Here is a 27,504-nt window from a genome sequence, read left to right as displayed (position 1 = left end):
GTATAGCGTAAGTGCAGTACAGGTTCAGCTGTGGGTATTTAATGATCACACAGTGTAGCTCTTTGTCTCCTTCCAGTGGCTTACATTTGTTACAGGTTTGCTGCTGGCTCCAAACTAGTACACATTCATGGTTTTGTTCAGGTGATGAGTTCCTGTTCTTAGTGTCATAGCTCTTGGAATTTCTTAAGCACATTCACCCAGAAGGTTGCTAGGCATATAAGCATTCATTTTTCTGCTTAGAATCACTGTGTTGCTTATTTGTCTTTCAAGAGCAGGGAATGAGGAGTTGAGGATTTACCTTTATCCCAGTCAAAATCTGACTGAAATACAGTTCATATAATTCAATTGTTTTATGTTGGTGCCACTCTGATAGCATATTACGATTTTACGTGTAGCTATCTATCCAAAATCTATCCATGAAGAAAGAACCATTCAAGTGAGGCTCTTTCCAGAACTATTAGGATTCCTAGTTTAGTCAATCCATTCTTCTGTCCTTTCTAGTTAACAAAACAGCAGCAGCAGCAGCGTTAGCAGGGCCTGTGTACGTTATGAAAGATCAGCAAGGTTGTTCATGAAAAATAAAATTCATGACAAGTAAGATCTTCCACCAGTTTGGCTAGTAGAGCACTTCAGCTGCATACAGACCTGCTTGTTAAATTGAGATGAAGGCTCTCATAAGACTCCAAACCCTCGTAAAACTGGCTGCACTTTCTATGCAAAATCTGGTAATTGCTTGGAGGGAAGGGAGTGCACGTTACCTACCTCAAACAGTCTATCTTTGAATGATTTTGTTAACCCCGAAAGTGTTACAAAGCCCCACTTTGCATTGAAAACCACAGTAAGGCCTATAAGGAAAGATCATCCACGGTGCCTTGGAAATGGCTCACACTGAAGACAATAAGAGAAACCAAAAACTAGCCTGGATTCTTCTGCTGTGAGTGTGGTGTGAATGCAAATAGGCATGCTAGAAGCTGCTTCTAACAAAATGGTTAACGATTCATTGGCAGGATAAAAATACAGATGCTAAAATCAGAAAAAGTATTTCTCCATCTTCTGTTTGTGACCAAAAGCAAAAGGTGGTTGTAATAGGCAGCTATAGTCATTCTAATGGAGAAGCAAAGAAGTGGTATTACTTTGTCTGCAAGTCCAGTTTCTTTTGACACTGATTGCTCTTTCTGGCCTTTCAATGTGAGTCTCAGCAAGAGCAGCTTTATTTAGTAATTCAGTCTTTCTCAGTAGATACTTTGGTGTCCACCGTGAGTCCTTTCTGTCAATTACTAGAAAGCCAATTCATCCAGGCACAGAAAGCATTCCCTTTTATTCTGGTAGTTGTTGCCCTAAGCCTCTAGCAATTCAGCAACCGTGCTGGAAATGCTGAACCAATTCAGACTTAAAATGAGCTTTGTCAGGTCAGTGAGAATACAGCTATGCTATGTTGAAACTAAACTGAGAAATTTTGTGCTACCTCTGATTATCCTGTAGCTTGGGCTAAGTTGTGTTTGTCTATACCTGCACAACATCAAATTTCAAATTATTTTATGAGTGAGTTAGTCTGAACCCGGATAACTTGAGCCGTAAACCATTTCATGACTGAGTTCCTGACCTAGCATGTTTAAGTCAAGTTATGAACAAAGTCATTAACAAGCAGAGCACTGGAAGGTATCTTTTAAAATCCCAGGTTGGGGCAAGCAGACCAGTTTGGGAGGTGTTATTATGTGTAGTACACTTGTGCCTGAAGGTCTCAGCCACATCAGGCATTTCTAGGATAGGCATTTTGTGATGGGGAGGATGGTTTCTTTGCAGTGTAATCTGATGAATTTGCAATCTGAGCTATGGGCAGACCAGCAAGCTACCAGGAGAGGGTACAGCAGGAGAAAGCTGCAGCGTGACCTTCCATCTGCTCGCCAGTACTTGCCTGCCTACATAACTTGCAACTCAGTGAAAGAGAGGTGAGTAACTGATGTTTCCTCTGGCCTGTCACAGGACAAACACTGGCAAAAGGACAGTTACAAGCAGTTGCCTGGCCCAGTGACACGTTTATGGACTTACCTCCCTGCCCATATTCTAGGAGACCAGATATATGCGGGGAGAAGAGGGAGAGAGGAGAGCAGGAAGAGAGACTTCACAGTGATTTATCACAAGGCAGATGGTGGATTCAGGAAGAGAGCTCATGGTTTCCAGCTCTCAGGCTTGTGCCCCTGCCACTAGATAAGGGAAATTTTGTGTTGAGGCTAACCCGCAGGGACCTCTCACATCTTCAGGAGCACAAAAAAAACCCCAGCAGTGATGTTTAGGACAGTGGGAAAAAAAAGCGTGAGCTCCAAAATTTTCCACAGCTTGCTGGGCTTGGGGACAGTGTATATGGCACCCTAGGCCCAGGTGAACTTATATTCACCTTTCAGTTAAAATACTTTGGAAATGTGGTTTTTTCTGCACTCAAATTAAATTAGAATGGCATAAAATCTACTAAAACCGGACTCTTTTCCCTTTTCCAAACATAACATTTCTAATCAAAATACAGATGTAAAAGGAAACTGAGCTTGATGTAGCTTTGTTATACGGAGGAAAAATAATATAATTCAATAAGACTAGCTCAAACTCTCTGATTAAAGCTTTCTTAACCTAACAGATAGGAAAGCTGAGATCTACACTGAGATAAAGATAGTTAGTACAGATCAAAGAGCTTCTATTCATGCCAGATAGATTAAATGACAGGATGTGGTGAAGTGCTGGGTACCATATCTGGTTACTTTATGTACAAAGGTTTATTTGCTAAATGCAGATATAAGGTTAGATGCATTTATATATGGAAACTGTAGAAATAAATTGAAAGCAATCTACCATACTTACAGTATGTGTTCTGATATTGTTCCAAGATAGCATTTCATCCAATTAATGTATAAGGCTGTAATTTCTTATAGCTGTCTCTTTCACAAAGATTGTGGATGTAAATTGTGTTAGAAATTGAGATTTTTTTTTTTCTAAATGCATTAGCATTCCACAGTTCCCACTTGTTAGCTTCTGTGGATAAACTCAGTAGAGTCGTATATTTCATTCTGCAACTTCATTTTAACAGGAAGCCTAGGATAACTCTAGGAGTAAATTAGGATTAGGACCCAAATTATAGTTGCCTTTTAAAAAGTCTGTTTTATATTTAAGGTCCCTAAAGTACTTGATTTTTAGGTGATAAAATATGTCTTCAGCAGTCTTTATATGTCATAAAAGCCAGAAATATCCTCATATATTCAGAGATACTCCAGTATAAATAGGATGAGAAGTAAAGTGACCTGCTTTTCTGCCTGACAATTCTTCTTGAAACCCCTCTTGTTCCTTCTTGTGTTTTTACTGGTTGTTTTTAATGCAGCTTTCCTAAGGGCTTAGGGCTGTTCTGGAGCTAAGGTCAGGTGGCGGAAATCACCTCTAGCAGACAGACAACACTGCATTGTTTTTGCATATCTCTCTGGTCAGTCAGGCTCAGAGGAAGCACAACAGAGATGGAAGGAGAGAAGGAACTGGCTTCTAGGAAATTAATGGACAGCCCTTAGTAATCTATATTGCTGGGACACCAGGGATGTATAAAACTGTGCCGTATATTCAGTATTGAGACGTTTCTCTCGCTCTTGCTTCTCACGCCTGTTGTTTTGTATCCCTAGTGACCTAGTACATCTGAGAATGGTAAGTGGAAAGTCTGCTCTGTTGCTGTTTGTTGAGTTTTCATCAAATGCTCAAAAGCAAAATGCTTCAGAGCTGTTTCATATGTGTACTGCAAGACAGGAAAAATATGTATGTTTTAGAAAAAAACAGCGAGGATACCCAAGAGATAAGGCAAAATTAATACAAATCTGGCTCTTTCTAAAAGAAGGTGTGCAAAATGGAGATTGCAGACTGTGAACCTCAGTCTCACTCTGTGTTGCCTGGCTCTTTGCTCTAGCTCTGCAGTGCTGGTAACCCTGAACTGGGTTGTGAAGTGAAGTGAAGGGGTAAAAATGAGTTTGAATGTTTGTATTTGAGAAAATGTATTGAGCTATTTGTGAACAAGCAGTTCTCACTCTGGAAGCCAATGAACCAAACTGGAAAGAGAAATGTGTTGGAAAAGCTCAAAATCACTCTGTCTTCATGATAATCCGTATGCGCTTGAGGCCTGTTTAACCACTTTTGGCATGGAAGCATGCTGCATCATTGTAATTCCGTTCAGCCAACAGACCAGTGTAGCAGTGGTTTCTGTTTCATAAAAACAAGTCAGGGTGATGATACCTTGACTGTGCCACTGACTGCTGGTGACAGGCAATAAATGTCATTATGAGCTGAACAGAAGCCTTAGCAAGTATTTGTTAGGCTGTGTGGGAGAATTTAGTGTTTTAATCCCCCTAGCAAAAGAATTGCAAAGACAGGTTAGACCAGAAAAGATGCATATAAATCTGTTTCCACAGTGGAAAGCCGCTGGTAGGATAGTTTGACTCTTTTTGAACTCTCTAGTTTAGAATTTTTCTAACCCATTGAGGAGGATGGTCACATCCTAGGCCAAATACACCAGCGTAACCAGTGCATGGCCTGCCCTGTGCCTTGGTCAGATCCTTTTCAGCGCTAAGCGGAGAAAATGATTCACACTGCTGCCAGCCATATCCTAGAGCTGATCTGCTGAAAGCTGTCCCCTTCCAAAGGATAGGAACTAGGAATAATAGCAAAGCATAGTCACTCTGACAACTGCTTTTGCAGTCCAGCAATAACACAGAGCAGCTCCACGTCCCTACCAGAAGTCAGCACTCTCTGCCAGCGCTACTCCTTACATGCCTTTCCTGAACACGTGTGCATGGCCCTCGGGGAGGCAGGAGGGCTGGACAGGTCTTTGGTCTAACCCTGTGTGGCAGCTCTTAGGCATCGCACACGCTCTGCAACAGGAGGGTGTGGGAGGAAGAGGGCATGAATGTCAGGAAGGGAAAACACAGCAGGATACAAGGATGCCACAGGCCGATGCCGCTTCACAGTGCAAGGCGGCAGGAAGAGCCTGCCGGCTCTGTGTGCTGAACAGGCTGCAAAGTCCTGCCCTGTCAAGCTACACCAGAAAGAAACACAAAGGGGAGGTTCTGTCATCTCTGTAGGTAGACTGATGACTCAGAAAATGAGAGGTTTAACATGGGATGCAACTGAACTGATTTAATTAGCTGCACCTACATTTTATTGTTGTTTTTTCATTGTTGCTGCAGTGCTGCTTAGAAACCTGAGTCTCGCAGTGCTCCAAGCTGGAAACACTCGTAAGATCTGCTCTGCCTCAGACAGCTTCTACAATAGGCAAAAGACAAAAGATGAGGACAGCTGGAGGAAAAAGCCTTTAATACACAGAGGATATAGTTGGTGTTGGATTATATCTGGTGGACAAAAGCAGAACAGGCTGAAACAACATCCCAGCAAAATCAGAGCCAGCAACAGCTACAAAGGCAGTTTTAAGAGGTGCACAGTCCTGCTATACCCTCTTCCCCATGTCACATGGTAATGTCCTCTCAGCAGATCCACAACTAAGAATAAGGAGGATTCAAGGCTTTTCACCACATGTAGTCATTCACATCTGTGGAAAGTGAGGATAAAGTAGCATTGTGTTGATGGAAATGACCGCACAAAAAATCAAGTCCTCAGTATTTTTGGAGATGCAAAAACTGCCAGTGGTGGGTTCTAATGCAAGCAGCCCCTGCCTGTAAGAGGAAGAACTGCAAGCAGCTGTAAGTTGTAAACTTAGTAAATTTAGTAATTTACTTAAAAGCAACAGCAGTTTTTTGTGCAAGACTGTAACAGTCAGTCTAATAGTGGGCAAATGATAAAACCTAATCTGGCATACAGGCTGAGCTGCTATTTGTCAATCACTGCCACACAAAGAGGTTCCATCAGGTCTCAACTGATTGCCGTGCAGTGCTGTGGGACTTACTGCCGTTCTGCAGCCCTCGTGTCCTGTAGCTTCAGAGAATATCTTAAATGTTTCAGAACCTTAAAATCCCAAGCAGCTCAGGAGACCTTGCCTATGCTTGTTTTATTTATGTTGCTTGATGGGCTTCTCATAGTGATGAAATAACAGATTCAGCTTCACTGTCACCCTTAAGAAGGTCAAGGTGAAATGTTCTGATCAGGAAATATCCTGAGAGGCTAGCAACTGAGGAAGGGGCCACAAAGTAGCTCTGGGAAAGGAACCCCCAATCTGTGTATTTTGGACCAGCAGCGTTTACAGCGAAGCTCAGCAGAGGAGGGAACTCAGAGCTGCAATCCAGCTCTCTCTCCATATCCTGTGGGTATGAAGATGGTGCCTACAGCTGAGTAAAGATTTACTAACATCCCAGAGGCAGGGGAGCACATGCAGGAGGGAAGGGAATTTTTTTCAATGTAGAGAAAACTAGAGCAGACACATCAGTTCCAGAGGCTACATCTGTACTAGTAAACTAAACAGTGACAGGCCTCTGGTTCTGTGACCAGCTGGCACAGTTCATGACCATATTGTTTCATTGAGCTAGACTCCAAAGCAGGGTCGCCATGTGCAGGCTGCCTCTTGGGAATAGCTTCTGCTCCTGCTACACTCCTGAATCATGCTAGCAAACAGCCACAGGCAGTCCCCTATGTGTGCAACATAAACCACAACAACACTTTCAGCTCCTGCCTGAACAGCTGCCTTGCTGAAGGTACTGGGACTTGTTCTGCTACCACAAAATATCTTGTGTGCACAAAGGCTTTAAATAGGCTCCAGCCATACAGACTGTGATCTGGAGATTCTTTGAGAAGTGGGCATTTGTTTTCTTCAGAGAGTGCCTACTACTAAAAATACAGCAGCAATAGTATCAGAAGCAAGAAACTGCAGGTTTAATAATTGAAAAAACTATTAAGATAATATACTTCCTGTCAGTTTGTCGATACGGACTTTACAATTAGACAACTTTATTACAGTGATGCATATCCAGAGCACAAGTTAGTAGCTCCATGCTTATAAATCAGTCAGTTTAGTCAAATAATCCATATTTGCTATTGAATATATTTGATGGCAGTAATTTAGGGAAGATAAACTGAGCTTTACTGGCAATCTGTACCTGCTCTGTTTGAAGTTATCACTGAAGTAGGACAGGTGCCTTTTTTTTCCCTACACAATTCCCCCATCTCCCATGACCCAGTCCCGTGATACCTCAAACAGCACCAGTGGGTATATGCATGTGAAGAGGCAAGTGCTTGTGAATGTCCAAATGCTGCTCTGTGCTCTGCACCTCACAGATTTGTCCATTTAGTCTCTGCTTCAATTCTGCCCTGAGATTTGAAGTTACAGTTGCTGTCTGTGTAGCCATATGTTTGGGCCCATTCACATTTTTCTTCTAATCCTGCAGTCTTCTGTCATTCCTCTGCTAAATCAGAACATGTTTCTGTGAATCACCAGCAACAGTCCTGTCCTCTGAACCCTGTGGCTGGCACTTACTTGTGTTATTTGGCTTCCTTGCAAACATTCAGCTAACAAGGTAGTATGTTTGCTGTCACCACTGGCTGTGCCACCAAAATAAACTAACTTATCATTATATTTCATGTGGTAACTTGTTAACTCTCTTCATGTACTTTCATTATAAACTCCTTTGGGCAGCAAATAACTTTTCTGAACTGCACAATTGGATTGTACAAGCAGTAAGTATTTATAAATGAATACGGTTCATTTTTGAGAACTTACCCTGTGGAACAGCTCATAAGCTAGCACACTAAATTTTTTCCTCAGTCCTTTCTTCTGTCTTACTGTTCTTATGTTGCTGGTTCTGGTTTTGAATACCTTACATATCATAGCTGGACATCAGAAAAACAGGGACAAGAAGCAATGCTTCACCCAGCTCAACAGTGCACTGCATTGCTGCTTCACATACAGAGTTATCACTTGCTTCCCTTTGCTTAAAATTCAGTCTAATAGCTACACATTAAGAGTGTGTGTGCGTGTGCACTAGAAATTATATACTAGCCAAATGTAGGCTACCTTTACAGAAATCTTGGAGGGCTGCCATCTCTAAGGACCTGTGCAAACAATGAAAGTCAAAGTAACTGCACTGATACAAAAGAAGCAGCCCTGATTTGTAGTAGCTGGGGATCTGGGCCACATCTGATAAAAACTATGTGGCACATACCTGTATCCTGGTTGTAGTCATGCCCATAAACAGATCCTGCTCTTTCATGAGCAGATAGGGATGATTTACACAGGAAACAAGAGATAGCTGCCAAGGAGGTATATTTATTAAATGTGGTTGCTTGGAGCCGTGCCACCAAACTTGGTAGCATATTGCATTCCCTCCCCCTGGGCTAGGCAGGGGTTTTCCAGAGTGCGCCTGGCTGCTGCATCCCCTAGGATTTGGACCTGTGCGTTTCATCTCTGATGCGTTATGATTCTATTTAGAACATGCTTTATTTCTACAGCTGCCAGGCTGCAGAGGCAATGTGCCAGTCTTCAGCAAGAGGGGGAAAGACTATAAATAGAGCAGGCTGGGCTACCACAGGCAGCTTTTGGTCTGCTTAAGTTTCTTGTTTAGCTTAGGAGGAGCACAAATCTAATCAGGAGGAGTTACAGCACAGCACAGGCACTAGCAACAGCTCTTCTGTCCAGCCTGTAACTATCTTTTATTTTTTAGGTATCCAGATACAGCCACTCACGTTTCCTTAAGGAGCACAGCAATACCATTCATCTCTGCTTTCCTCCAATTCTCATTTTTTTTTTGCAAATTCTCACTATGCAAACCCTCACAAATTTTCATGAAACTAGCTGCTCATGAGGGAAACACATTCTTTCATTCTCAAAACAATAGATAAAATGACCCCCCAAACTTAAGTGGCCAGAGGTAACAGAAATTTCATCTTTTTGAGGCTCATGAAGCTTTAGGAACAGCCATTTACTAGTTCTTGCTCTAATTTGTATCATCATCTAGGCTCACTAGGGGCTATCCCTGGAGTTCTTTATACAAAGAAGGAACACTGTTGCTGCAGGCCAAATAAACAAAAATATCATCAAGAGCCCAGTCCAGTGAGTTACTTGTTTTCCTCATAGGTATCTCTACTGAGCTTTTTCTTCCCTCACTCTGTGCTTGATTCAGAATATTTACTATTAGAGAGAGAAACTATTTCCACAGATTTCTGCTGCCTAGCATAGCTTTCAGTGAGTATATTTTATTTACAGCACAAAGCTAATGGAGGTCATCTTTTAGACTCAAAACAGTTGAGTTGGTTCTTTGAACTCCACACCCCTACCTTTTCAGAGATCTGCAGCCAAGATTGCAGATAGTCCCTCCATTTTCTCACCCTCCAGGACTCACCCCTAAGAAGGACAACACTGAAAATAACACATTATCTCAGTGTTATGCTATGCATGCAAGCAGATGGGATTGCTTGTGTCAAAAAAAACTGAATACCAAATATTATACTTGCAAGCAAACTGTCAAGTCTTAGGGAGACAGCTGGATCTCATAAATCTTTACCTTCTACCAAATAGTCTACATCCTTTGAAAGAACACTCACAGGCCTGTGTACCTCTAACATGCTGCATAACCCGCCATTTGTTTGGTGAACCAGAGCAAAACTTGCATGTGCACCTGTGCCACAGAAGAGGTTATAGTGCTGCATATTTTGAGCAGAAGGCAGGCCTTTGCTCAGGGATCTCAGTTCTGGGTTCAGCCTTAGTAGCTTTGGTGCATGCCCACAGCACCAGGGGCCTTTCCCTACAGAGGCCTGGGTACCCCCATAGCTCCAGCCACGCCGGGACAACTTCTTACTGTCAAGCCCCCAGACCAGGCATCTCCTTCATGGCAGCACAGATCCACACAGGTCAAACCTAAGAGCTGCTTTACTGGAAGTAAACTTTTCTTATAACTTCAGGTACATACCTGTTTATTACCATCAGTTGCAGTTATTGTGCCTTCATCAGTGCTAGCACTTGCAGAACCAAGGATAAAAGACCATAAATTTGAAGGCTAGAGCTGTGTATCACTGGCCTACTAAAACCCATGGACTTCAGACACACTGGGTTCATGGTCTATTGCAAGTTTTCTCCTGGCCACTCTCCCCTACATGGTGTTAATGATTTTTTTTTCAGTTCCACAAAGTCTAATAGCCTGCAAGCCTTTTCTGCTCACAGGTGCCTAACTACCTTTTTCCTCAGCAGGTTTAATCAATTAACATACCAAGGAGTTAAAAGGGCAACTGAATCTCACTTGTATTTAGCTTGGATCTTGTCAGATGAGTGGAAGTTACTTCCAGTTCAAGGTTTGTCATCCCTAAGAATATCTGTTGGTTTAATCACTGATGATGGTCATCCTGTGCCAACCACTGGCACGGTAAAAAGACAAGCACTTTTGAGCCCTGAAATATTCTGTTGATTTTCTGTAACAGAGGACAGTGCTGATTAACAACGTGCAGGCATATTTGAATCTCATTTCTGTTTTAAGTCTGTGATTTAGCAAGCCCAATACTACTCTTCTGTCACAAGCTGTTATTTGGTGCGGGAGGAGGGGGAAGGTTGTTTCTAGGCTTTGGGATCAGATGCTGTAACTCTTGTTACAAGTAACAGGAATTGCATAAAACTTTAGCAACCTCCAGTTTGGATCCATTAGCACAGTCAGACTATTCAACCTGCCTTGCTCACTGGCGCATGACTTGTTGCACTAGAGTACTTGTCAGCTCCCCAGCAAACAAAGGAGGAACAAATAGCTTTGGTAACAAGTTTCAGAGCTATTCCCCAACATCTTGAGGACTCCTCATAGTGTCAGGTCTGTGCATTTACCATTTCTCTCCCTACCCATCCAACACCCTGATCTCTACTACCTCCCCCTTAACCTGATCCCTGAACCCTTACTTGATCTTTGCCCTAATATTGTCCTTCACCCACAGCTCCTCACCTCTCATTTCAACCTAGTTTCCCTTTCCACTTTCGATAGTCTCTGGCTTCCACGCTCCTTCCCTCACTTGCCGCTTTCCCATACCTTAACTGTCAGCAGCATTTGGTAGTTTGTTGTTCTTCCTGCATCTTGCTCGGACGCCAGTTGGTGGCAGGACCAGTACAGACATAGAGCCCAGCAGCCTCTCTCCTGGCAGAGAAGTGTGGTTTTCAGGAGCAGTCCCTGGAAAGCAGACTTGATGCAGCACAGGCAACTCACCCAACTTTGTCAAATACCGGTTCCTCTTTCCAAAGCCAGCATGTGCTGCAGCCAGTTATGTTTAAATCAGAAAAGAAACACATTGCGGATAAGGGGAATTTCAAAGAGAATTTTGGGTACAACTACAGTAACAAATTACTCCATCACATCAGGTTTTGGAGAACCACACTGAATTTGATAAAGAAAAGACAGTACTTTGACTGCCATGTAAAGTTGTTCATGGTGGAGGTAAATTCTAGTAACTTTTGCTGCAAAATGATGATGCTTTATCTAAGTCCTGCAAACCCATACATTTCTTCTCCAGATCTCTAGATGTTTGAATAATATACTTTGTTGATATTAAAATGACACTCCACATAGTTTTATTTGTAGAATACCAACTTACAAACAGATATAAAAACAGAACATAAAAACTTGTTACAAAAACAAACTTAAACAATTAAACAGTGCATTATGCTTAATAGTTTAATTTCAATACCATCTTCAAGAAAAGCTTACTCCATCAAACCTGAATATTTCAGTATTCATTATAGCTTCTATAGTGTATTAAAGAATCTAAGTCACTTTAACGAACATTCTAACTAATACAATCAAGTAAGCACAAGGAATTTCTATGAAGGATCATATAGTAGTTTCCATAGCCTAAATGCATATGGACTACTATTTAGAAAAAAGTCAAACCATTTCACAAGGTGAACATATTTGCACTGTGGTTAAACTGAAAACAAACAATTTAAAATAATTTCTGAACTTACAGGTTGAGATAGAACAAAGGCACATTTCATTTTAATGGAAATTCACATTTCAAAAAGGTAAAAGTTTTGTGCCTAGGCAACTTAAGTCATGGCAGCACACTCAAACAACTCTAATGGCATGTTTCTGAACTTTCAATAGAAAGATCTGGTTTCTATTTCTTTAATCTAGTTTTAATAAGGGAGAAATTAGAAACAGAAGTGTTCTCCCTCCCATATTTACAGACTGCAAATTATATTGCTTTCTCATTGCAAATCCTAGTTTTCCTGTCAAACTTTGTTAAGTTTGGTAACTATCAGTACCCTCACAGTTTGGTCAAATGCACCACAGACACACAGTCCCTTTTTGTCAGGGCTCCAGTCTAGGCTAGAAATCGGCTGTGTTGACAAAGTCACATTCTGCAAGAGGCTGACGGAACCTGCCACCCCCATCTCAGCTCCTTCAGAATCCTTCTTTGAACGCTGAGCAGGGTATTCACTGGCAATAAGTAAAACATGCATTTTAAATTTAATTATACAAACATCATCCTCTTTTCCATTTTCAAAAGCCCAAAGAGAACGGTTTCCTCTGTTCTCAAGATAAGACAAGTCTTAAGAATAATGAATCATCATATCCAGCTACACCCACAGTGCATTCTTAGTGAATATTTAATGACACAATTCATCACTATTCACAGAATCCAGTGAGGTGAGAGATTTGCAGAGACAAACAGTCCAGACCTGACAGCCTGACCTGAAGGATCTCACTCACAGTCATATTGTACGTATGGGCACTGCACACAGCTCTTGTACAGTCCTTAGATCGAGCACACTCTGGCACGGAGGAGTGGACTGGGAACATGATGAAGTCCTGCTTCATTCAGAATTAGCCCTTCAGTATGAAAGCATGATGAATAGTGGACACAGTGAGGCAGGAAGTTTTGAATCCTGACACCTCTCTCCCATAGCTCCGTATTTTTAAACTGTTTGACTTTTGCCACAGGCAAGAAAATTGCATCTCAACTATCCCTATGAAACGTAAGGGTAATAGTGACCTATTTCACATGATGATAAAATTATTTTGGCATGGAATTGAGAAGATGTAAAGATAAGAATTATTATAGGCTTGGCTTTCAGTATTTTTCCCAGCCATAACTGCTACCATGCAAGAATTTTAAGAAATCCATTTTCTTCCATTTATCAGCCTGTTAACTGAGAATATAACTGGATCTCGATTATGTTAAGATAAGTGACAAGGACACAATTCACCTATGCTGTCGTCAATCACATTATCTAGGGATTAATTCAGGCTTCAACATCCAGCACTGACACAGAAATCACTTTTCTACTGTATTTGTAAACAGTAACTTTAACTAGATAATCTGAGCTTGGAAGCAGGACCCACTCATTGTTTTCAAGAAGATTCTTTCTTAAAACAATATATGGTTATTTTGGTTTCTTATTTCCCCTGCTGTAAAATGGAGAGCAATCACTTACTATTTCCAGAGATGAAGGCTCCCAGCTCCTCCACTTGTCATGAATATATCTCTGTTCTGTGGGAGGTGCCGAACCTGCCACATGGTAGATTTGTGAGCCTAGTGAAAAACAGCATTGTATGGAAGTCAGTTACAAATTAGCTTCACAAGGAAGGATGCAGGATCTTCCATTGCAATCACCTGTGTGAACAGAATCCAGCTTTCTGGTGGTGGACCCTGAACAGCCATTCTGAGACACCTTCCCTTCCTCCTGCCTCACAGCCTGCTGCCGCAGGAGCAGCCAGCTCCCACCCAGGGGAGCCAGGTCAGGCCTCCAGCACACCCCATCCTCCACAGGGACAAAGCCGCAGCCCTGCCAAGGCTACCACTGCCTTGACAGTCAACCCAGGCACATACTTCAGCTTTGTCAGGACTGGCCACGCAAACAAAGTTAGATAAACGTGAAGTGGCTGCATAAACACGTACTTTGGAACTGCTCTGTAACTACAGGATTCCCAGGCTCTTAGGTGATGCAGTCACCACAACATTAATTTCACTGTCTATCTCTTAAAATCGTTATTGCAATGGAACATATTACAAACACTACAGAAACACAACAAAGACATCAACAAATCAAATATAAATCAAGCCAGGGCACAGAGCAAAATCGCAGAGCAACAGAAATGACATAAGGAAAAACCCCTACACACTTATCCTGACTTAATGCATATCTGTCTACAAATGTCCAAGAGGAAGTGTTTAAGTGCAACAAATGAATGCTAAGAATTTCATTTTCACATTTTGATTATTAAAAACACTGATTCAGTAAATACTTGTGTTAACTACTCAAGATACTTCCAATATCTTATCTGCTTTGAATGGTGATGTGGAAAATAGGAATTTAAAGATACTAGGTTGACACTGAGCTTTCTCTAATTTAGGCAGTCCTGGAGAAATTCACCTTTAAAGTTCCTTTTCACTAATCATCAGCAAATCTTTTTCATGAAAAAAACTGCTGCTTTATAAAGAACTTGCACTAACCAACAAAGTGGTCATGGATGGGAAAAAAAAAGTTACCACAATTCTCCACACTTAACATCCTCCAGGTCACTAAGTTTCTCTTAAGTCTTTCACCACTCATTCCCAATATCCCAATCGAGAACTACTTTGTTCTGAAGAAAAAAATGATTTCTATGAATCATATGAAGTCTAGTCACTGCAGGAAAAAAAGCAGTTGCAGAGGGCTAATTTTATTTTGGGACACAGTTAAGATTCAAATCTGCATTCTCATCACAATTTGATATGGCCTCCAACAAACATGACTGCCAGGCTAGGGGCACCACAGAGTGCACAGAGGTGCAACAGGACCCAAAGACCAGAGAAGCCCAAATAGCAGTTTCTAAAAGGAAGGAAGGCTTGCTAAGTGCTGGCGGTGGGATGCACCCGAGGAGCCCTTTCACTGCTCGCACCAGGGGCCACGCCAGCTGCGCCACCACTCCGTTCTTGCCCCAGTAACCTGGGCAGCTATCAGGCATCATATACAACAGTTTTAAACTTATAGTATTTCCAGATACTTTAGCAGCACATATTGAAAGCTTCTCTCACAGCAAGACATTCTCTGACTCCTCGTACCTTTTCTGAAACGGAAGCAAAACCTTTGGTTGGATGCTGAGTTCTCATATCAAAAACATGAAACTTTCCCTCAAGTGATGTGGCCACGAGCTTGTTCATATTTACATCTTTCCTGTCAAACTCCACACTGCAAACCTGGAAATACAACAATAAACACATTCAACCTTGAAATTCAGCTACTGATAAAAAATACATTTTTTTTTCAGATGTGTAAATATATAATCTAATCATTAGTCACTTTTACAATGACAATCACCAGCTTGGAAATAACAAGATTCCAAAAGAGCATATAAAAACATGAATCCACCAAAACAGCTTACTGGTAAAATACCTCATGCTATCCAGACTTAAGAACTTCAGAGGTACAATTTGCTGAACTTGCAAAACTTGCAAAATTTTTACAGACTTGCAAAATTGAACTTGCAAAAAACAATCCCTTGGTACAATCCCAGAAGAGAAGTCTTGAGTAGATTATCCGTAAACAAAGTGTCCTTTTAGTTTTTCCATACTGCATATAAGCTAGAATGAAAACATGCTTGTATGATACATTACCCCATTCTTAATATTAGTCTCCCATCGTAGTGACATGGTTTTTAAGTCAAACAATTTAATGTCCCCATTGTCATATCCAGCACATACAACACGTTCCTCTTGATTGTAAGCGTTTCCTGGACACACAGAAAGAACTAATCAGAGTACAGAAAACCCCTTTTAGACTGTAAGTTTCAGAAAACCTAGATCTGCAGTTTCAACTTCAAGAAAAACATTACTATTGAAATATTAAGATTTAATGAATGCATTTGTTTTCAAACCTGAAAGGTATAGAAAATATAGCTTCAAAACTGGCAGTCTGTTTCTTTAAACAATGTGAACAAAATCCTTATTCCCCCCCTGCCAAGTACTGATGAAATTACAAAGACTACTTCATCTAGATGCACGCATCCTCCTGAAATACTTGGATTTGTTCGCTGATATAAATTTATATGTCTGGCAAACAATGCATTACTATGAGTTCAAGCAAACCGCAGCTACCTTTCATCTGAACAAACAAACACAAACGCTCTAATTTGTAACAGCAAAAAAGTTAATTTTCTAAAATTAAAATAACTAAAAACTCTATTCATTGGGTAATATCATATTGGCCTGAACATGCAAAACCAAAACTGACCCAAAAGCCTGTGGGCTAGGCCAAACTGGCAATTTCACGTTAGAATGGGGCAGCGGGAGGGACAGCTGCCTCTCTGCAGAGCGCTACTCCCTATCACGAAGCTCCGCGGACCTCCTCATGAGACCAAGCTGCATGGGCAGAACGTGGCTGTGGTAAATCACGCTCCTCAGGGAAGACCACAGGAGCGTGGCAGAAAGCGAGTCAGAATCCTTAACCAGCCTCTCAAGCATGAGATGTTCCTGAGATGAGAGTCTTCTGCAGACAGACTTGTGGGGAGGCCCTGGGAATTACCATGGCCATCACTAGACACACACCAAAGCCAGTCTCCAAAAACTGCCTCTCAGCTCACAGGATCAAGGAAGCGCATCGGTGTCTGAAATAAGTTAGCTCTCAGATGAAGAGTGCATAGTTCAGGATAAACCTCATCTTGGCTTAAGCGTCAGTAACTCGGAAGAAAATTAAAGAAAACACAAGGCCACTCTTCTGTCACTCATCAAAACAGAAGATGAAGATGTCAAAAGCAGTAAGCATTAGAGCTGCACCTTCTTGCCAAGGAACGCCATCTCCCTACTATCAATGTTGTTATTATAGTCCAAGCACTTCGACAGTGTGTGAAACTCACGACCTGACTCTGGAGGCAGAAATGGAGCTAATCCAGGAATTCTAGCTTGTGCAGCACACAAACATCTTGCTCTTGGCAAAGGAAAAATGCTGGGCACACATCAAGCATCTCTGCTCTCTTTAATTAGCTCCTAGCTTCAAGGATTTTCTCTTAATATTAATGCCTGAATGTATTAAAGATGGAACTACGCTACAACAGTGATTTGTTCTCTGTACACTGCAATGATTGCACTCCTTCAGGACAACGCAGCTGCAAGTGCTGATTTTACCTTCCAAGGCACAGAAATAAAACCTGCACAGCTTATCAGTGAAATGATTGACCAAAGAAGATAAGAAAATGAGTCCAAACCCAACTATCACAAAATTTGCTTCTTTTGAAAAAACAACACATTAAAAACACATAAATTTGATAATGGCGAAAAGCCAATCTGCTACTGATACATCCATACAAAATAAGTGTTCCATAACATCGTGAAATACTTTGATGTTTGTCAAAGCACAGTCGAATTTAGAGGGAGGAATGGTTATAACCAGGTTACAATTTAGTTACCAAATGCTACTGTCCAGCAGTCTCTTTTGCTCTCTCCCTGTACGGGTTCCATATTAGCAACAGGAATATCTTTCTGTCTTGGGTCCCATACCTTCACAGTTCCTGTAGAAAAAAGACAATGGATTTTGTATTATGGATAAACTGTCACATTGCCTTCATTTTCCCACTGAAGGCCTTTGCTCTTCGGCCTGCTTTTTCAAAATGCTGTAGCATCTCTTTCAACTCCAGAAAGCCAGACTAAGCGGTTGGAAAAAATAAAACAGAAATGAAGGATATACTAGAGGGCATTTTGTCTTTATTCTGCTTTGTATTCCTTCTGTTCCATGCTAAGTGATATCAGTATCTTTTACTAATCTACAGCTTCTAAAAGAATTGCAGAAATTTTGTCCCAAGTAAGACTGAAGAGACAGCATATGAAGAAATAGTTGCAACAGACTATTTTGGATGGCAGACTGCCCCCACCATCAAAGTTTACAGACTACTTTCTTGGAATAATTGAAAAGGCTTTTAGGGTACACTAACTCACCATCTCGACTGCCGGTCACAATTTCTGGTGCGCCTTCCCCAATTCCTAAGCCACCTACACCATCTATACTGTTTATGATTTCCTTATGAGCTTTCACAGAATACACTGGTATTTCAGGAGCTTCTAAATTCCTAAACAAGAAAGAAAAGAGCAGATAATATGGCATTTTCCTTGATACTCAGGATTGGTATAAAAATGAGAGGAAACATAGTATGAGCACAACATGCAAGAGCTCACTTTCACACAGAGAACAAAACATTGGTATCAACATTAAGAACCTAGAATCTTTCTTTGACTTCTTCTCTGGCTATTAATTTGGACTGCTCTGAAAGTTTTTGTTCAGTTCTAGACTTGCCTTTTTGTCAAGCCACTTGTGGGATCACCACAGAAACCCTCAAGAACCGGTCTTTGTGCTGGGCTCAAAAGGAATCACACTGCAGATCAAAAATACTCCCAATACCAATTTACTCCCAATAAGGATATAAGACAACCCTGTCCATCCATCCTCCCCCCATCTGACAACTGCTCTTCCAGTTCAAATAAAAGTTGCACCCAAGTGTGGATTTTGAGGTTCTTTCCCACTGGTTCTTGACCTTTGAGAGCCTTTCCTAATTTTATTTTGAATTTTTAATCCCCTTTCGACTAATAACTAACCCATGTCATTGCTGGTATTCCAACAAAATAGAATCAACAGTTCCTTGCTGAGGAAAATTAAAAAAAAAAGTAGGCGAGGTCAGAAAAAGTGTTTTTTTCATATCACTTTAATTTACCTACACAAATTAATCTGGGACCTGAAAAAAGATTTGAAACATTAAGACTAAAAAATGTATGCAATCTAGCCACAAAATTTTTGTTGAAAACAATCTCTTATTCATACTCACACACCCATCCAAAAACCTCTTCTATAGAAAAAAAGTACCTTTTCCTAAAGGGAAACTAAAGTTCCTTTAGGAGCTTTTACAGATTTCTGTAGCTGAAAATAGAAGATATGAACAAAACAGTGTTAAATTAAACCACTGTGCAGCGTTCTTTTTTACTGTATAAAAACAAGTGTTCCAATTAGCCAATTAGCTTGCGATTGGGCCCCAATTAATGCAACACAGATAGCATTTTCTACGAAGAAAGTAAGCCAAATACAGAAACATTAGTTCAAACGGAACACGTATAACATCAAATAAAAAAGCTTCAGCAGAAATGTAGTCTTACCATATATTAAGGTTTCCACCAAAATCTCCTGTAGCTAAGTACCTTTGCTGCAGCGATGTAGCACCAAAAGTTCCACATTTTATAGGTTTGGCCTTTTCAATCTTTTAAAAAAGGATACACTTTGTGTCAGCACATCAAAGTAATAGACCACACGCTGCAGAAGCAGGTTCTTGAAAGCCCAATAGCGGCAGATTTCAGTGAAACTTTCATAGGATATTCAGCATAAAATACAATCAGAACACTCCCAGTCCAAAGGCAAAATTACATTTTTGCTTTATTTCTTATTGCACAGGAAAGCACAGAATTCAGCTCAATGGTCTTAACACAAAATCTCTCACCTCAGCTCGCTAATGATACTCGGACAGCGCTGCTGTCTCTACTGATTTGCAAATATAATGCAGAGGGAATTGTAGCTCTTCCAAAGCCCAGCTAGTATGCGGAGAAAGGGATAATTAAGAGATTCTTTCTATTAGTCTGTAATAGCATTGTTTACGTGCCTCCAATGTTTTGTCCCTGCAGAACTGCATTAACAGAAAGCTGAGGTACTTGTGTGCCTGTGGGTCTTTATCTCCCTCTGAGCCACTGCTGTTCCTGCAGATTAGCGAATCCTCACAGGCCAGTTTCATTTAAAAACCTGCTGCTCCATGCGTGTGCTTAAAAAAGGCCAGCACTGCGCGAGCGAGTGATGAAACCTCCCGTCCCCCGAGCTGCCACCAAAGCTGCTCCGTGCTGCCTCATGTCCAAGCAGCGGGACCCGGCACGGTGCAGCCAAGGCCGAGCTGGTCCCCACCCGGCCAAACATTTGCTCTGTACGAGACCTGAGAGCGCCCAGCTTTTCCTTCAGCACGAGCCGGACAGCAACGGATAAGCTGACGCAAGGCGATGAGGGCAAGTGAGCAGAAGTAGGAGCTGGCTTTTCCCGCGGTGACAACATTAACAAGCGAAGCAACTCCAACGCGATGGCAGTAACTTTCCCAGCGGGCGAGCCCTGGCAGCTCTACCTAACGATTTGGGGCCTGCTACTCAGCTAGTGTTTTTTTCTCTTCCCTCTCAGAATTAGAAGCGGCACTAGCGCAGGCTCCCAGCTCCCAGCGCCAAGTCAGGAGAAAACCCAGAGATCCTCTCAGGCCCATCCGCCTGAGAGGTGTGAATTAGATGTGGGCATAAAATGGAGCCGCCTTCCCTGCCCCGCTCGAGGTGTGAGCTGCGGGCACGGCAGGCCGGACGGACACAGTCCTCCCCCCATTTCCCCCCCCCCCGCCGCGTCTCATGTCGCGGCCTCGGCGCTCCCGGAGGAAGGCGGCGGCGGTCGGCGCGTCGCCACAGCAACCGCCCTGCGGGGCGCGCGCTCACCTCGCGCAGCAGCGCCAAGCGGCCGCCCTGCAGCTCGTAGAGCTGGAGCACGCCGGTGCCGCGCGGGGCGCTGCCGAGGCAGAGGAGGCGCGCGCTGCGCGGCACCCACTTGCAGTCGAACACGGTGTAGCTCAGCGCCTGCTGCACGTGCGCCACCAGCTGCGGCCGCTCCAGCCCCGCGCCCGACATCCTGCGCCCCCGCCGCGCCGCGGGGTGGCCGCGCGCCGGCGCTGCCGCGGGCCCGGCAGGAAGCGGGCGGCCTGGGCGGAAGCAGCCTGCGGGCCCCTTCCGGCGGCCGCTGGGGCCACGTGAGCTGGCGCGGAAGCACCGCGGGGACGGTTGGAGCGCGCGCCCTGCCGCCCGTAACGGCTCGCGTCGCCATGGAGACGGAGACGGAGGCGGCCGCCGCCGAGAGCGGCTTCAGGAGCGTCTCGTCCAAGCGGAGCCGGCGGAAGCGGCGGGCGGGCGGCGGCGAGGAGGCGGCGGCGGCGGCGATGGACACGGACGCGGCGGGCCCGCGGCCCGGCAAGAGGCCCTCCTTCCCGCCCGTGGCCGCGGAGGCGCTGCGGGTGCGCGGGGCCCGCTGAGGCGCCGGGGTGGCGGCCGGGCGGTTCCGCTGCCCGGTGGGGCCGGGGCAGCGCCGGTGCCCGCGCGGTGTGTCCTCGCTGGGCCTCGCTGCTGTGCGCGGGCGCCCGCTAAAGGGGAGCAGGCTGAGGGGGTGAGGGATGGTTTTGCCGCGCCGTATTTCAGCACGTAACAACGACTTCTGGTTTCTCTCTTTTTCCCTTCTTTTTGCTTGCTTTTCCTCGCTAGGTTGGAAATGAGGAAATCAGGAAGGTTCCTGTGCCAGCTAACAGGTATACCCCCTTAAAGGAGAACTGGATGAAAATATTCACGCCTATCGTGGAACACTTGCAGCTTCAAATCAGGTTTAATTTAAAAACAAGAAACGTTGAAATCAAGGTAAAGAGTTCTTTCTCCAACTGTTTTTCAGAATGCTTTACATAATTTCCAGTCAACTGATGTTTAAAGTACAGTGTCTCACCTCATAAGTATGCCTGTTTCGTTTATTAAAGACTTCTAGTGAAGCATTCTGAATCCCAGATAATACTTGGAAAAATGGTAAACAAGTTGTTTACCTAAAAACCAAAAAACTTGGGATCAAAATAAAATCTGTCAGTTATGGCTTCGAAGCAAGCAGTTGATGCAAGTAAAACTTAAAAGTACACTACTTCTAGAGGTGGCCTGCATAAACTGTTTTTTTTCAGTTTTTATAGAAGAAAATTATTTATTTGAGAATTAATAGAGAAATCTTGGCCTGTGTGTTAGATGTGAATTTAGAATGCAATACTTTGTGGATATTTAAGGCTACCAAATATTTAAGGGGCTGTTATGAGTTAATAGAGTTTTTCGGGGGAGGGCCACTAAAATGCCCGATGACTTTTGTTCACAGTTGTAGTTTAGCAGCTTGTAATTTTTCTTTAATGGATTGCCTGAAATAGTTCAGGGTACAGATAGTAGTATATAATTGTAAATCTTGTAAACATTCTCATTTATTCTTCATTCTTATTAATTCTTACTCAGACTAGTTATTTTTAACTGTATGTTGAAAGCTTGTGCTATGTTTCTGACATATGAGTAACGGTATTAGCAATATTAATGTATAACATTTTCAAAGGTAATGGGAAAATATAGACACCAACGGTAATCTTGCTTTTTAACCTTTAAATCTTACTGCAAGTGTGATGGTGGCTACAAGGGCGGGGGGATACCATTGTTGACAACAGGTTGAGGCTAACTTATTAGGAAAGGTGACATAACTATGCCTTATTTACACTTTCTAGAAATAACTGGGAGGAGAAGTTAGGGTAGAGCAGAAATAGTCCTGCAATTCTGCTGAATAAACTTGTGGTTGAGGGTCAACATTAGAAGAAAGCACAAAGTATATTCAGGCCTTTCAGTGAAAAGCAGTATAGAAGGAGCATTGCCTGGATGCGGCTTTCTATGATTAGCCTTAATTTCTTAGATTTTTTTTCAAGTCATGATCCTACTCAAATGGTCTTACCTTGCAAATATAACTTGTCCTGCAGACTTGTCAAGAGACAAAGGATATAAGTGCTCTAACAAAAGCAGCTGATTTTGTGAAAGCCTTCATACTTGGGTTTCAAGTTGAGGTGAGTCTTCCAACAGGTAGTTTGAGAGTTGCTTGAATTTGCTTGCTTTTAAATCTTTGGCCTTTCTGCAAATTACAGTAAGAAAGAAATAATCAAATGGTATTTATATGGTTTTCTAAAAAATAAGCTTGTTTGAAGTTGTGAATGAGTAGTTCAGAATAAAAAAGTAATCCTCAAACAGCACGTATGTTATGGCCAGTGATACTGTTCTTTAAATTTATGAAATGGGGGAAATATCTTGTGATATTTGAGAGGTAAACATGAAATGATAAACTGCCTTGGAGCTACTCTGCACATGTAGATACTGTTCGTTTTGGTTTAGTCCAGGCTAATAGCCTTTACTCTGTTCAAAACTCAAACTTTACTTGCAGAGAATAGAAACACGTTTTGCAGCGCACTTGCACTGACTTTACCAGTTGTGGATTATGTGAGTGGATTGTGGGAGAATGGTGTTTGCAGTGTTCTCTATACAGAAATATAAATTTATACTGCTATTGAAAAAGTGGCTGGACTAGTTTTAGTCAACCATCATTTGACACATTAAATGGGGAAATATTATTGATTTTTCTTTATATGTATAAAGAAAGCATATAGCCTTGTAATTCTGTGTATTGTGGTACTGTAACAAACTTACTGATAACTGATCTGTTAATATTATAGGATGCTCTTGCTCTCATCAGATTAGATGATCTTTTTCTAGAATCCTTTGAAGTTACAGATGGTAAGTATTTTCTGCTGTGGTATTCTAGCAGTTGCGTGTATCATCTGCAAATACTTTTTTTTTTTTTTCCCCCCAGAACAGAGTAGCTTGTTCATAGTCAGTGACACCACAAGAAAGCAGCTCACTCTGCTCATGTCATTTATCTGCAACACCAGATTATTGTCCAGGTGCATGAGGATTCAAAGGTTAGGTCATCTTTCTAAGATGTCCTAACAAAACCCCGCAAACTGCTTTTTTAAAAGTATATCACCTTTGCCAAATTAATTGTCTGATTGAATTAATTTTCTTCATCATAGAAAACTGTTCTTTAAACTTAACAGTGTTGTGGTATTTGGGGGAATAGATTTTTTTTTTCTTCCTTCCTGAAATGGTGTATTGGGCTCTGCGTCTCCCAGTATGCTGGCAGAGAAGTAGATTCCACAGACACTGTTTCATATATTACTGGGACTCTTGGGAGTATGCTGCAGGACAGCAGTATCTAAATCTAATCTATTTCATTTCTACTTGTGCTAATTCTGTGTGTTCTTGTTCTGTTTCTTTTCTCAATCTTAACTGCCTGGCAATGAAGAAAATGCCTTCCATTGCAGTTCTGTATGAGAATTTCTCTGTGATACTGGAGACATTGTGGCCACATACCATTAGATGTGTTTTTCACCTATATTGCTATAGGTGAATATGAGTGTGTGTGTATATATATGTACACACACACACATACATTTGACCTGTAGTAATGTTGCTTTAGTGTATATAACTTAACTCAGTCATTTTGGTAACTTGCACAAAGGAAGTGTTACCAAAATACATCTGATGTTTTACTGTGTTTATTCTCCTTTTAGTCAAACCTTTGAAAGGAGATCATCTGTCAAGAGCAATAGGGAGAATAGCAGGGAAAGGTGGAAAAACCAAATTCACTATAGAAAATGTAACAAGAACACGAATAGTTCTTGCTGACGCGTAAGTATAGACTTCCCACCTTCTAGACAGAGTGCAGTTCCTAAGCTAATATATTTGATCTCTAGGAACCAAGAATAACTTGAATTTTTGGAAATTCTTGTAGAATAGTAGTAAGATGAATGATTTAAGTGTTATATTTAGTAAATGCTATTTGAACATTTATTTGACCTTTTGTTGTGAGACTGCTGACAGTGTCACCAGGACATCTAGAATTGGCTGATTCTATGCAGTGTAAGAATTTCTTTGAATAATCAAAGTTGGAGCTGCCTCCAGCCCTGTAACAATGTTTTTTCCCAAAGCTGCTATACTGTTAAATTTGAAAATTCTAAAGTCTAGTAAAGTATTTATAAAAGAAGCTTCTACCTCATAAGGTTTTTTTTCTACTTATAACTGTAGAAAAATAATTTGTACACTGGTACAAATTGAACTACTTGAACAAGAAGGTCCTTGTTCACCTCTAATCTCCAACTTAGATTCTCCATTAACTGTGTAATGATTGAGTCTTTTCCCCTTACCCAGTAACTAATCCTATTTTGTTTTTTCAGAAAAATTCATATTTTGGGATCTTTTCAGAACATAAAAATGGCACGAACAGCAATCTGCAATCTAATTTTAGGTAACTCCTGTTATTTAACTTTCTGTTCATCATATGAAAATATTTTTGCAGTTTGAGAGAGGCTGCTTCTTGTGGGTCTTACCTTTTGCCCCAGTTTACCTACATACGCTTTGGGAGCAGGCGGATTGCCGGGAGTTGGCTGTTACCCTTGGGAGAGAAGGGTGTGGGGAAGCGGGAGGGAATGCTGTGCTCATTCTCCTGCTTTGCTCCCCTCCTCCCCCCTGGGGCTTGGTTTCTGGCTCCAACACCCTCCTCATGCTGAAAAAAAATCTTCGGCTTCATGTGCTCACTGGGGGAATCCATCAGTGTCACAGAAGAACCCCAGTGAGGAGGAGAAAGGTGAGGGGGGGTTTAAAGGCGTGAGCTACTGGAAGGCCTCGACACTTGTGGTACAGTTGCCAGGTCAGCTCTGCACAGTGAGGTCTTCAGTGCGTCACAGCCCTGAGTGCTGCAGGTCGGGAACAAGCCTCAGGAGCACCCAGTCACAGCAGCCGTCTGAGCCACTGCTTGCAGGAACGGACAGGGTGGCTAATCCTGAGCATTCTTCTCACCCATTCTCTGTGCTGATGCAGACAGAAGCAGGAGAGCAAAACTTCTGTTTCTGTAACACAGTGTCTTGTTTGCTGAATGACTTTGTATTTTTTTCTGCTCCAGGGAGTCCTCCATCCAAAGTTTATGGCAATATTAGGGCTGTGGCCAGCAGAGCAGCTGAAAGATTCTGAGATGAAGAAGTGCTGCTGTACCAAGGACTGTGGCTGGGAATCTTGAGTTCTGTGTACAAGATGTGTATTAATGGAGGCCTTGGAGTTACAGAAGTACCTGCTTCATCTTCTACTTGATTTGGAAGCCAAAAGAAGCCAGGACTACTTGTGCAGTCCAACTTCCTTCAGACATACTGACTCAAGTATTTTAAGTCATTCTTCCTTGTGTATAGGTATTAAAAATCTTCTAAATGGGCTGTGTCCATATCAGAAGCAGTGTTGACTGATTCTGCGTAAGCTTCTCCTCAACTTCAACTGATTTTTCTGAATCTTAAAGCATTAAGGCACTGCTATGAGGACTTTGGAAATTCTTTGAGAAGGCTTTGAAGAGCCTAAAGAAATCAGCATAGTTAAGTGCTCAGAATCATGGCTCAGTACCTTTCTAGAAGAAGTTGTGTGTAATTCCAGGTGTTTACTGGCAGGCTGTCTAAAAACTCTAGGATGAGACCATCTTGTCTATCCCTAGTCTGAGCAAGTATATGATGAATTAGACTCAAAGTCTGCTGCTGGTGCAATGGAATGTATTACAAAAAAAAATAAAGAAGGAAATGAAGATAAAGGGGTAAATAGTACACTTGAACTTAATCCTGGAAGATGTTTCTAGATCAAATTTTATTCTGATCTCTCACCTGTTTCCTTTCCATGAGGAAAGCTCAGAACCTCCAGGGCAAGTACTTGCTAGTGCTGGGCATCATCCGAGGCTGCTCCCCAGAGCACAAACACCTGCACGTATTGCCATCTCTGCCCTCAGAGCACTACATGCAAAAGAGGGAAAATTACGGAACCTGCAGTAGTAGTCCCAGTTTGACTTAAACATGGGCCCTTCTCCTCCCCTGTCCAAACTTGTCACTAAACTGCTTCCAAAATAGTGAAACAAAACAGAGAAACAAACAAATTATGAAAAACACTAGCAAACTGAGTAAGCACTATCAGCCTTTTTGATGTTTGATTCAGTAGTGCACTTAGTGGTTGAAGCCCTGAATGAATTTGGCTATAAAAATGCTCCAAGCTATTAAGAGATTTAAGACTGGTACTTAGTTATCTAAATATACAGTTCTCAAAAGCCCAAGCTATGTAGACAAGAAAGCTTCCACATTAAGCAGCTCAAGTCAAAGCAGTGCACCTAATGCACTAAGCAACTAAAGAACAAAAATCTGTGTTACATCATTATCTCCATTAGCTTGAAAGATTGTAAAGGGGGAAACTAAGGCAAGGGTGTATGAAAGTGAGCTAATCTTTTTCCTGAAAGTAGGTGTATAATGACCAAAAATGCTGCGGAAGTGGAGAGAGCAGCACTCAGAAGGCCAAAACAACTTAAGTGCTGCTTTCTAGGACCCATGAAAAAACAGAGGCAATACAGAGAGAAAAAAGCAAATGGCTCCCAGGCTGCAGTTGTAGAAGGAAATATTTTCTACCACAAGGATTGTTTTCACCTGCAGAAAAAAAATCTGCCTTTCATTCTCCACCCAGGTTATGGTTTGCTTGAAACAAACTAAAACAAAACAACCTTTCCAAGTACCACAATCTTTCTGAATTTAGTAGGATTTTGAGAAGATTTTGTCCAAGTTGGAAATTTAACAAATAGAGTCAGATGTGCCTTTAAAAAAAATAATGATGGGGTCTTGAAACACTAAAATAAAGCCTAGAAGCATTCAGTAGTCAGTCTACACCTTGTATAGCTTTCAGTAAACCTTTAGAACTTAAATGATGGGACAAAAACAGCAAACGTTTTTTTAAACCAGGGCGTAGAGCTGCCTTAAGTTTAAAAAGAAACGTCTAGGTAAACAGACCTCCAGCCAAGGTTCAAATATTTTATTTTGTATTCATATAGTATGAAGGTTCTTATAGTTCCCACAACATATAATGTAGCATGCAGAGGAA

General features: G+C 42.0%; 3 protein-coding genes and 1 long non-coding RNA gene across 5 annotated transcripts in view; 2 read left to right on the top strand and 2 right to left on the bottom strand.

The window, feature by feature from the left end:
- The first annotated feature begins 1,257 nt into the window (after positions 1-1,257).
- LOC135327981 (uncharacterized) lies at positions 1,258-17,587 on the top strand. Its single transcript, XR_010388686.1, has 3 exons — positions 1,258-1,949; positions 5,205-10,245; positions 12,565-17,587. It is a non-coding gene; the product is annotated as an uncharacterized LOC135327981 (long non-coding RNA).
- DNAAF10 (dynein axonemal assembly factor 10) lies at positions 11,481-20,692 on the bottom strand. Its single transcript, XM_064510139.1, has 8 exons — positions 20,398-20,692; positions 19,045-19,145; positions 17,839-17,969; positions 17,313-17,414; positions 15,526-15,641; positions 14,974-15,108; positions 13,364-13,461; positions 11,481-12,365 (listed from the first exon to the last, which is right to left on the bottom strand). The coding sequence occupies exons 1-8, from the start codon at positions 20,584-20,586 to the stop codon at positions 12,158-12,160; spliced, it is 1,080 nt and encodes a 359-aa protein (XP_064366209.1). The 5' UTR covers positions 20,587-20,692; the 3' UTR covers positions 11,481-12,157.
- Positions 20,638-26,182, top strand: PNO1 (partner of NOB1 homolog). Its single transcript, XM_064510149.1, has 7 exons — positions 20,638-20,966; positions 21,211-21,360; positions 22,488-22,571; positions 23,232-23,292; positions 24,129-24,246; positions 24,792-24,862; positions 25,517-26,182. Exons 1-7 carry the CDS (start codon positions 20,778-20,780, stop codon positions 25,582-25,584), a joined length of 741 nt encoding a protein of 246 aa, XP_064366219.1. The 5' UTR covers positions 20,638-20,777; the 3' UTR covers positions 25,585-26,182.
- Positions 26,183-27,420: 1,238 nt separating this feature from the next.
- PPP3R1 (protein phosphatase 3 regulatory subunit B, alpha) overlaps positions 27,421-27,504 on the bottom strand; it is a 42,714-nt gene continuing 42,630 nt past the window's right edge. For both annotated transcript variants that reach the window (XM_026110439.2, XM_064510150.1), the window contains one exon: positions 27,421-27,504. This exon is cut by the window's right edge and continues 2,119 nt beyond it. The gene's annotated coding sequence lies outside the window, so the exon portion shown is untranslated.

The sequence above is a fragment of the Dromaius novaehollandiae genome, chromosome 3, assembly GCF_036370855.1.
Source record: "Dromaius novaehollandiae isolate bDroNov1 chromosome 3, bDroNov1.hap1, whole genome shotgun sequence".
NCBI lineage: Eukaryota > Metazoa > Chordata > Aves > Casuariiformes > Dromaiidae > Dromaius > Dromaius novaehollandiae.
The sequence above is the reverse complement of the archived record's forward strand: the minus strand, read 5'-3'. Positions and strand labels throughout refer to the sequence as shown.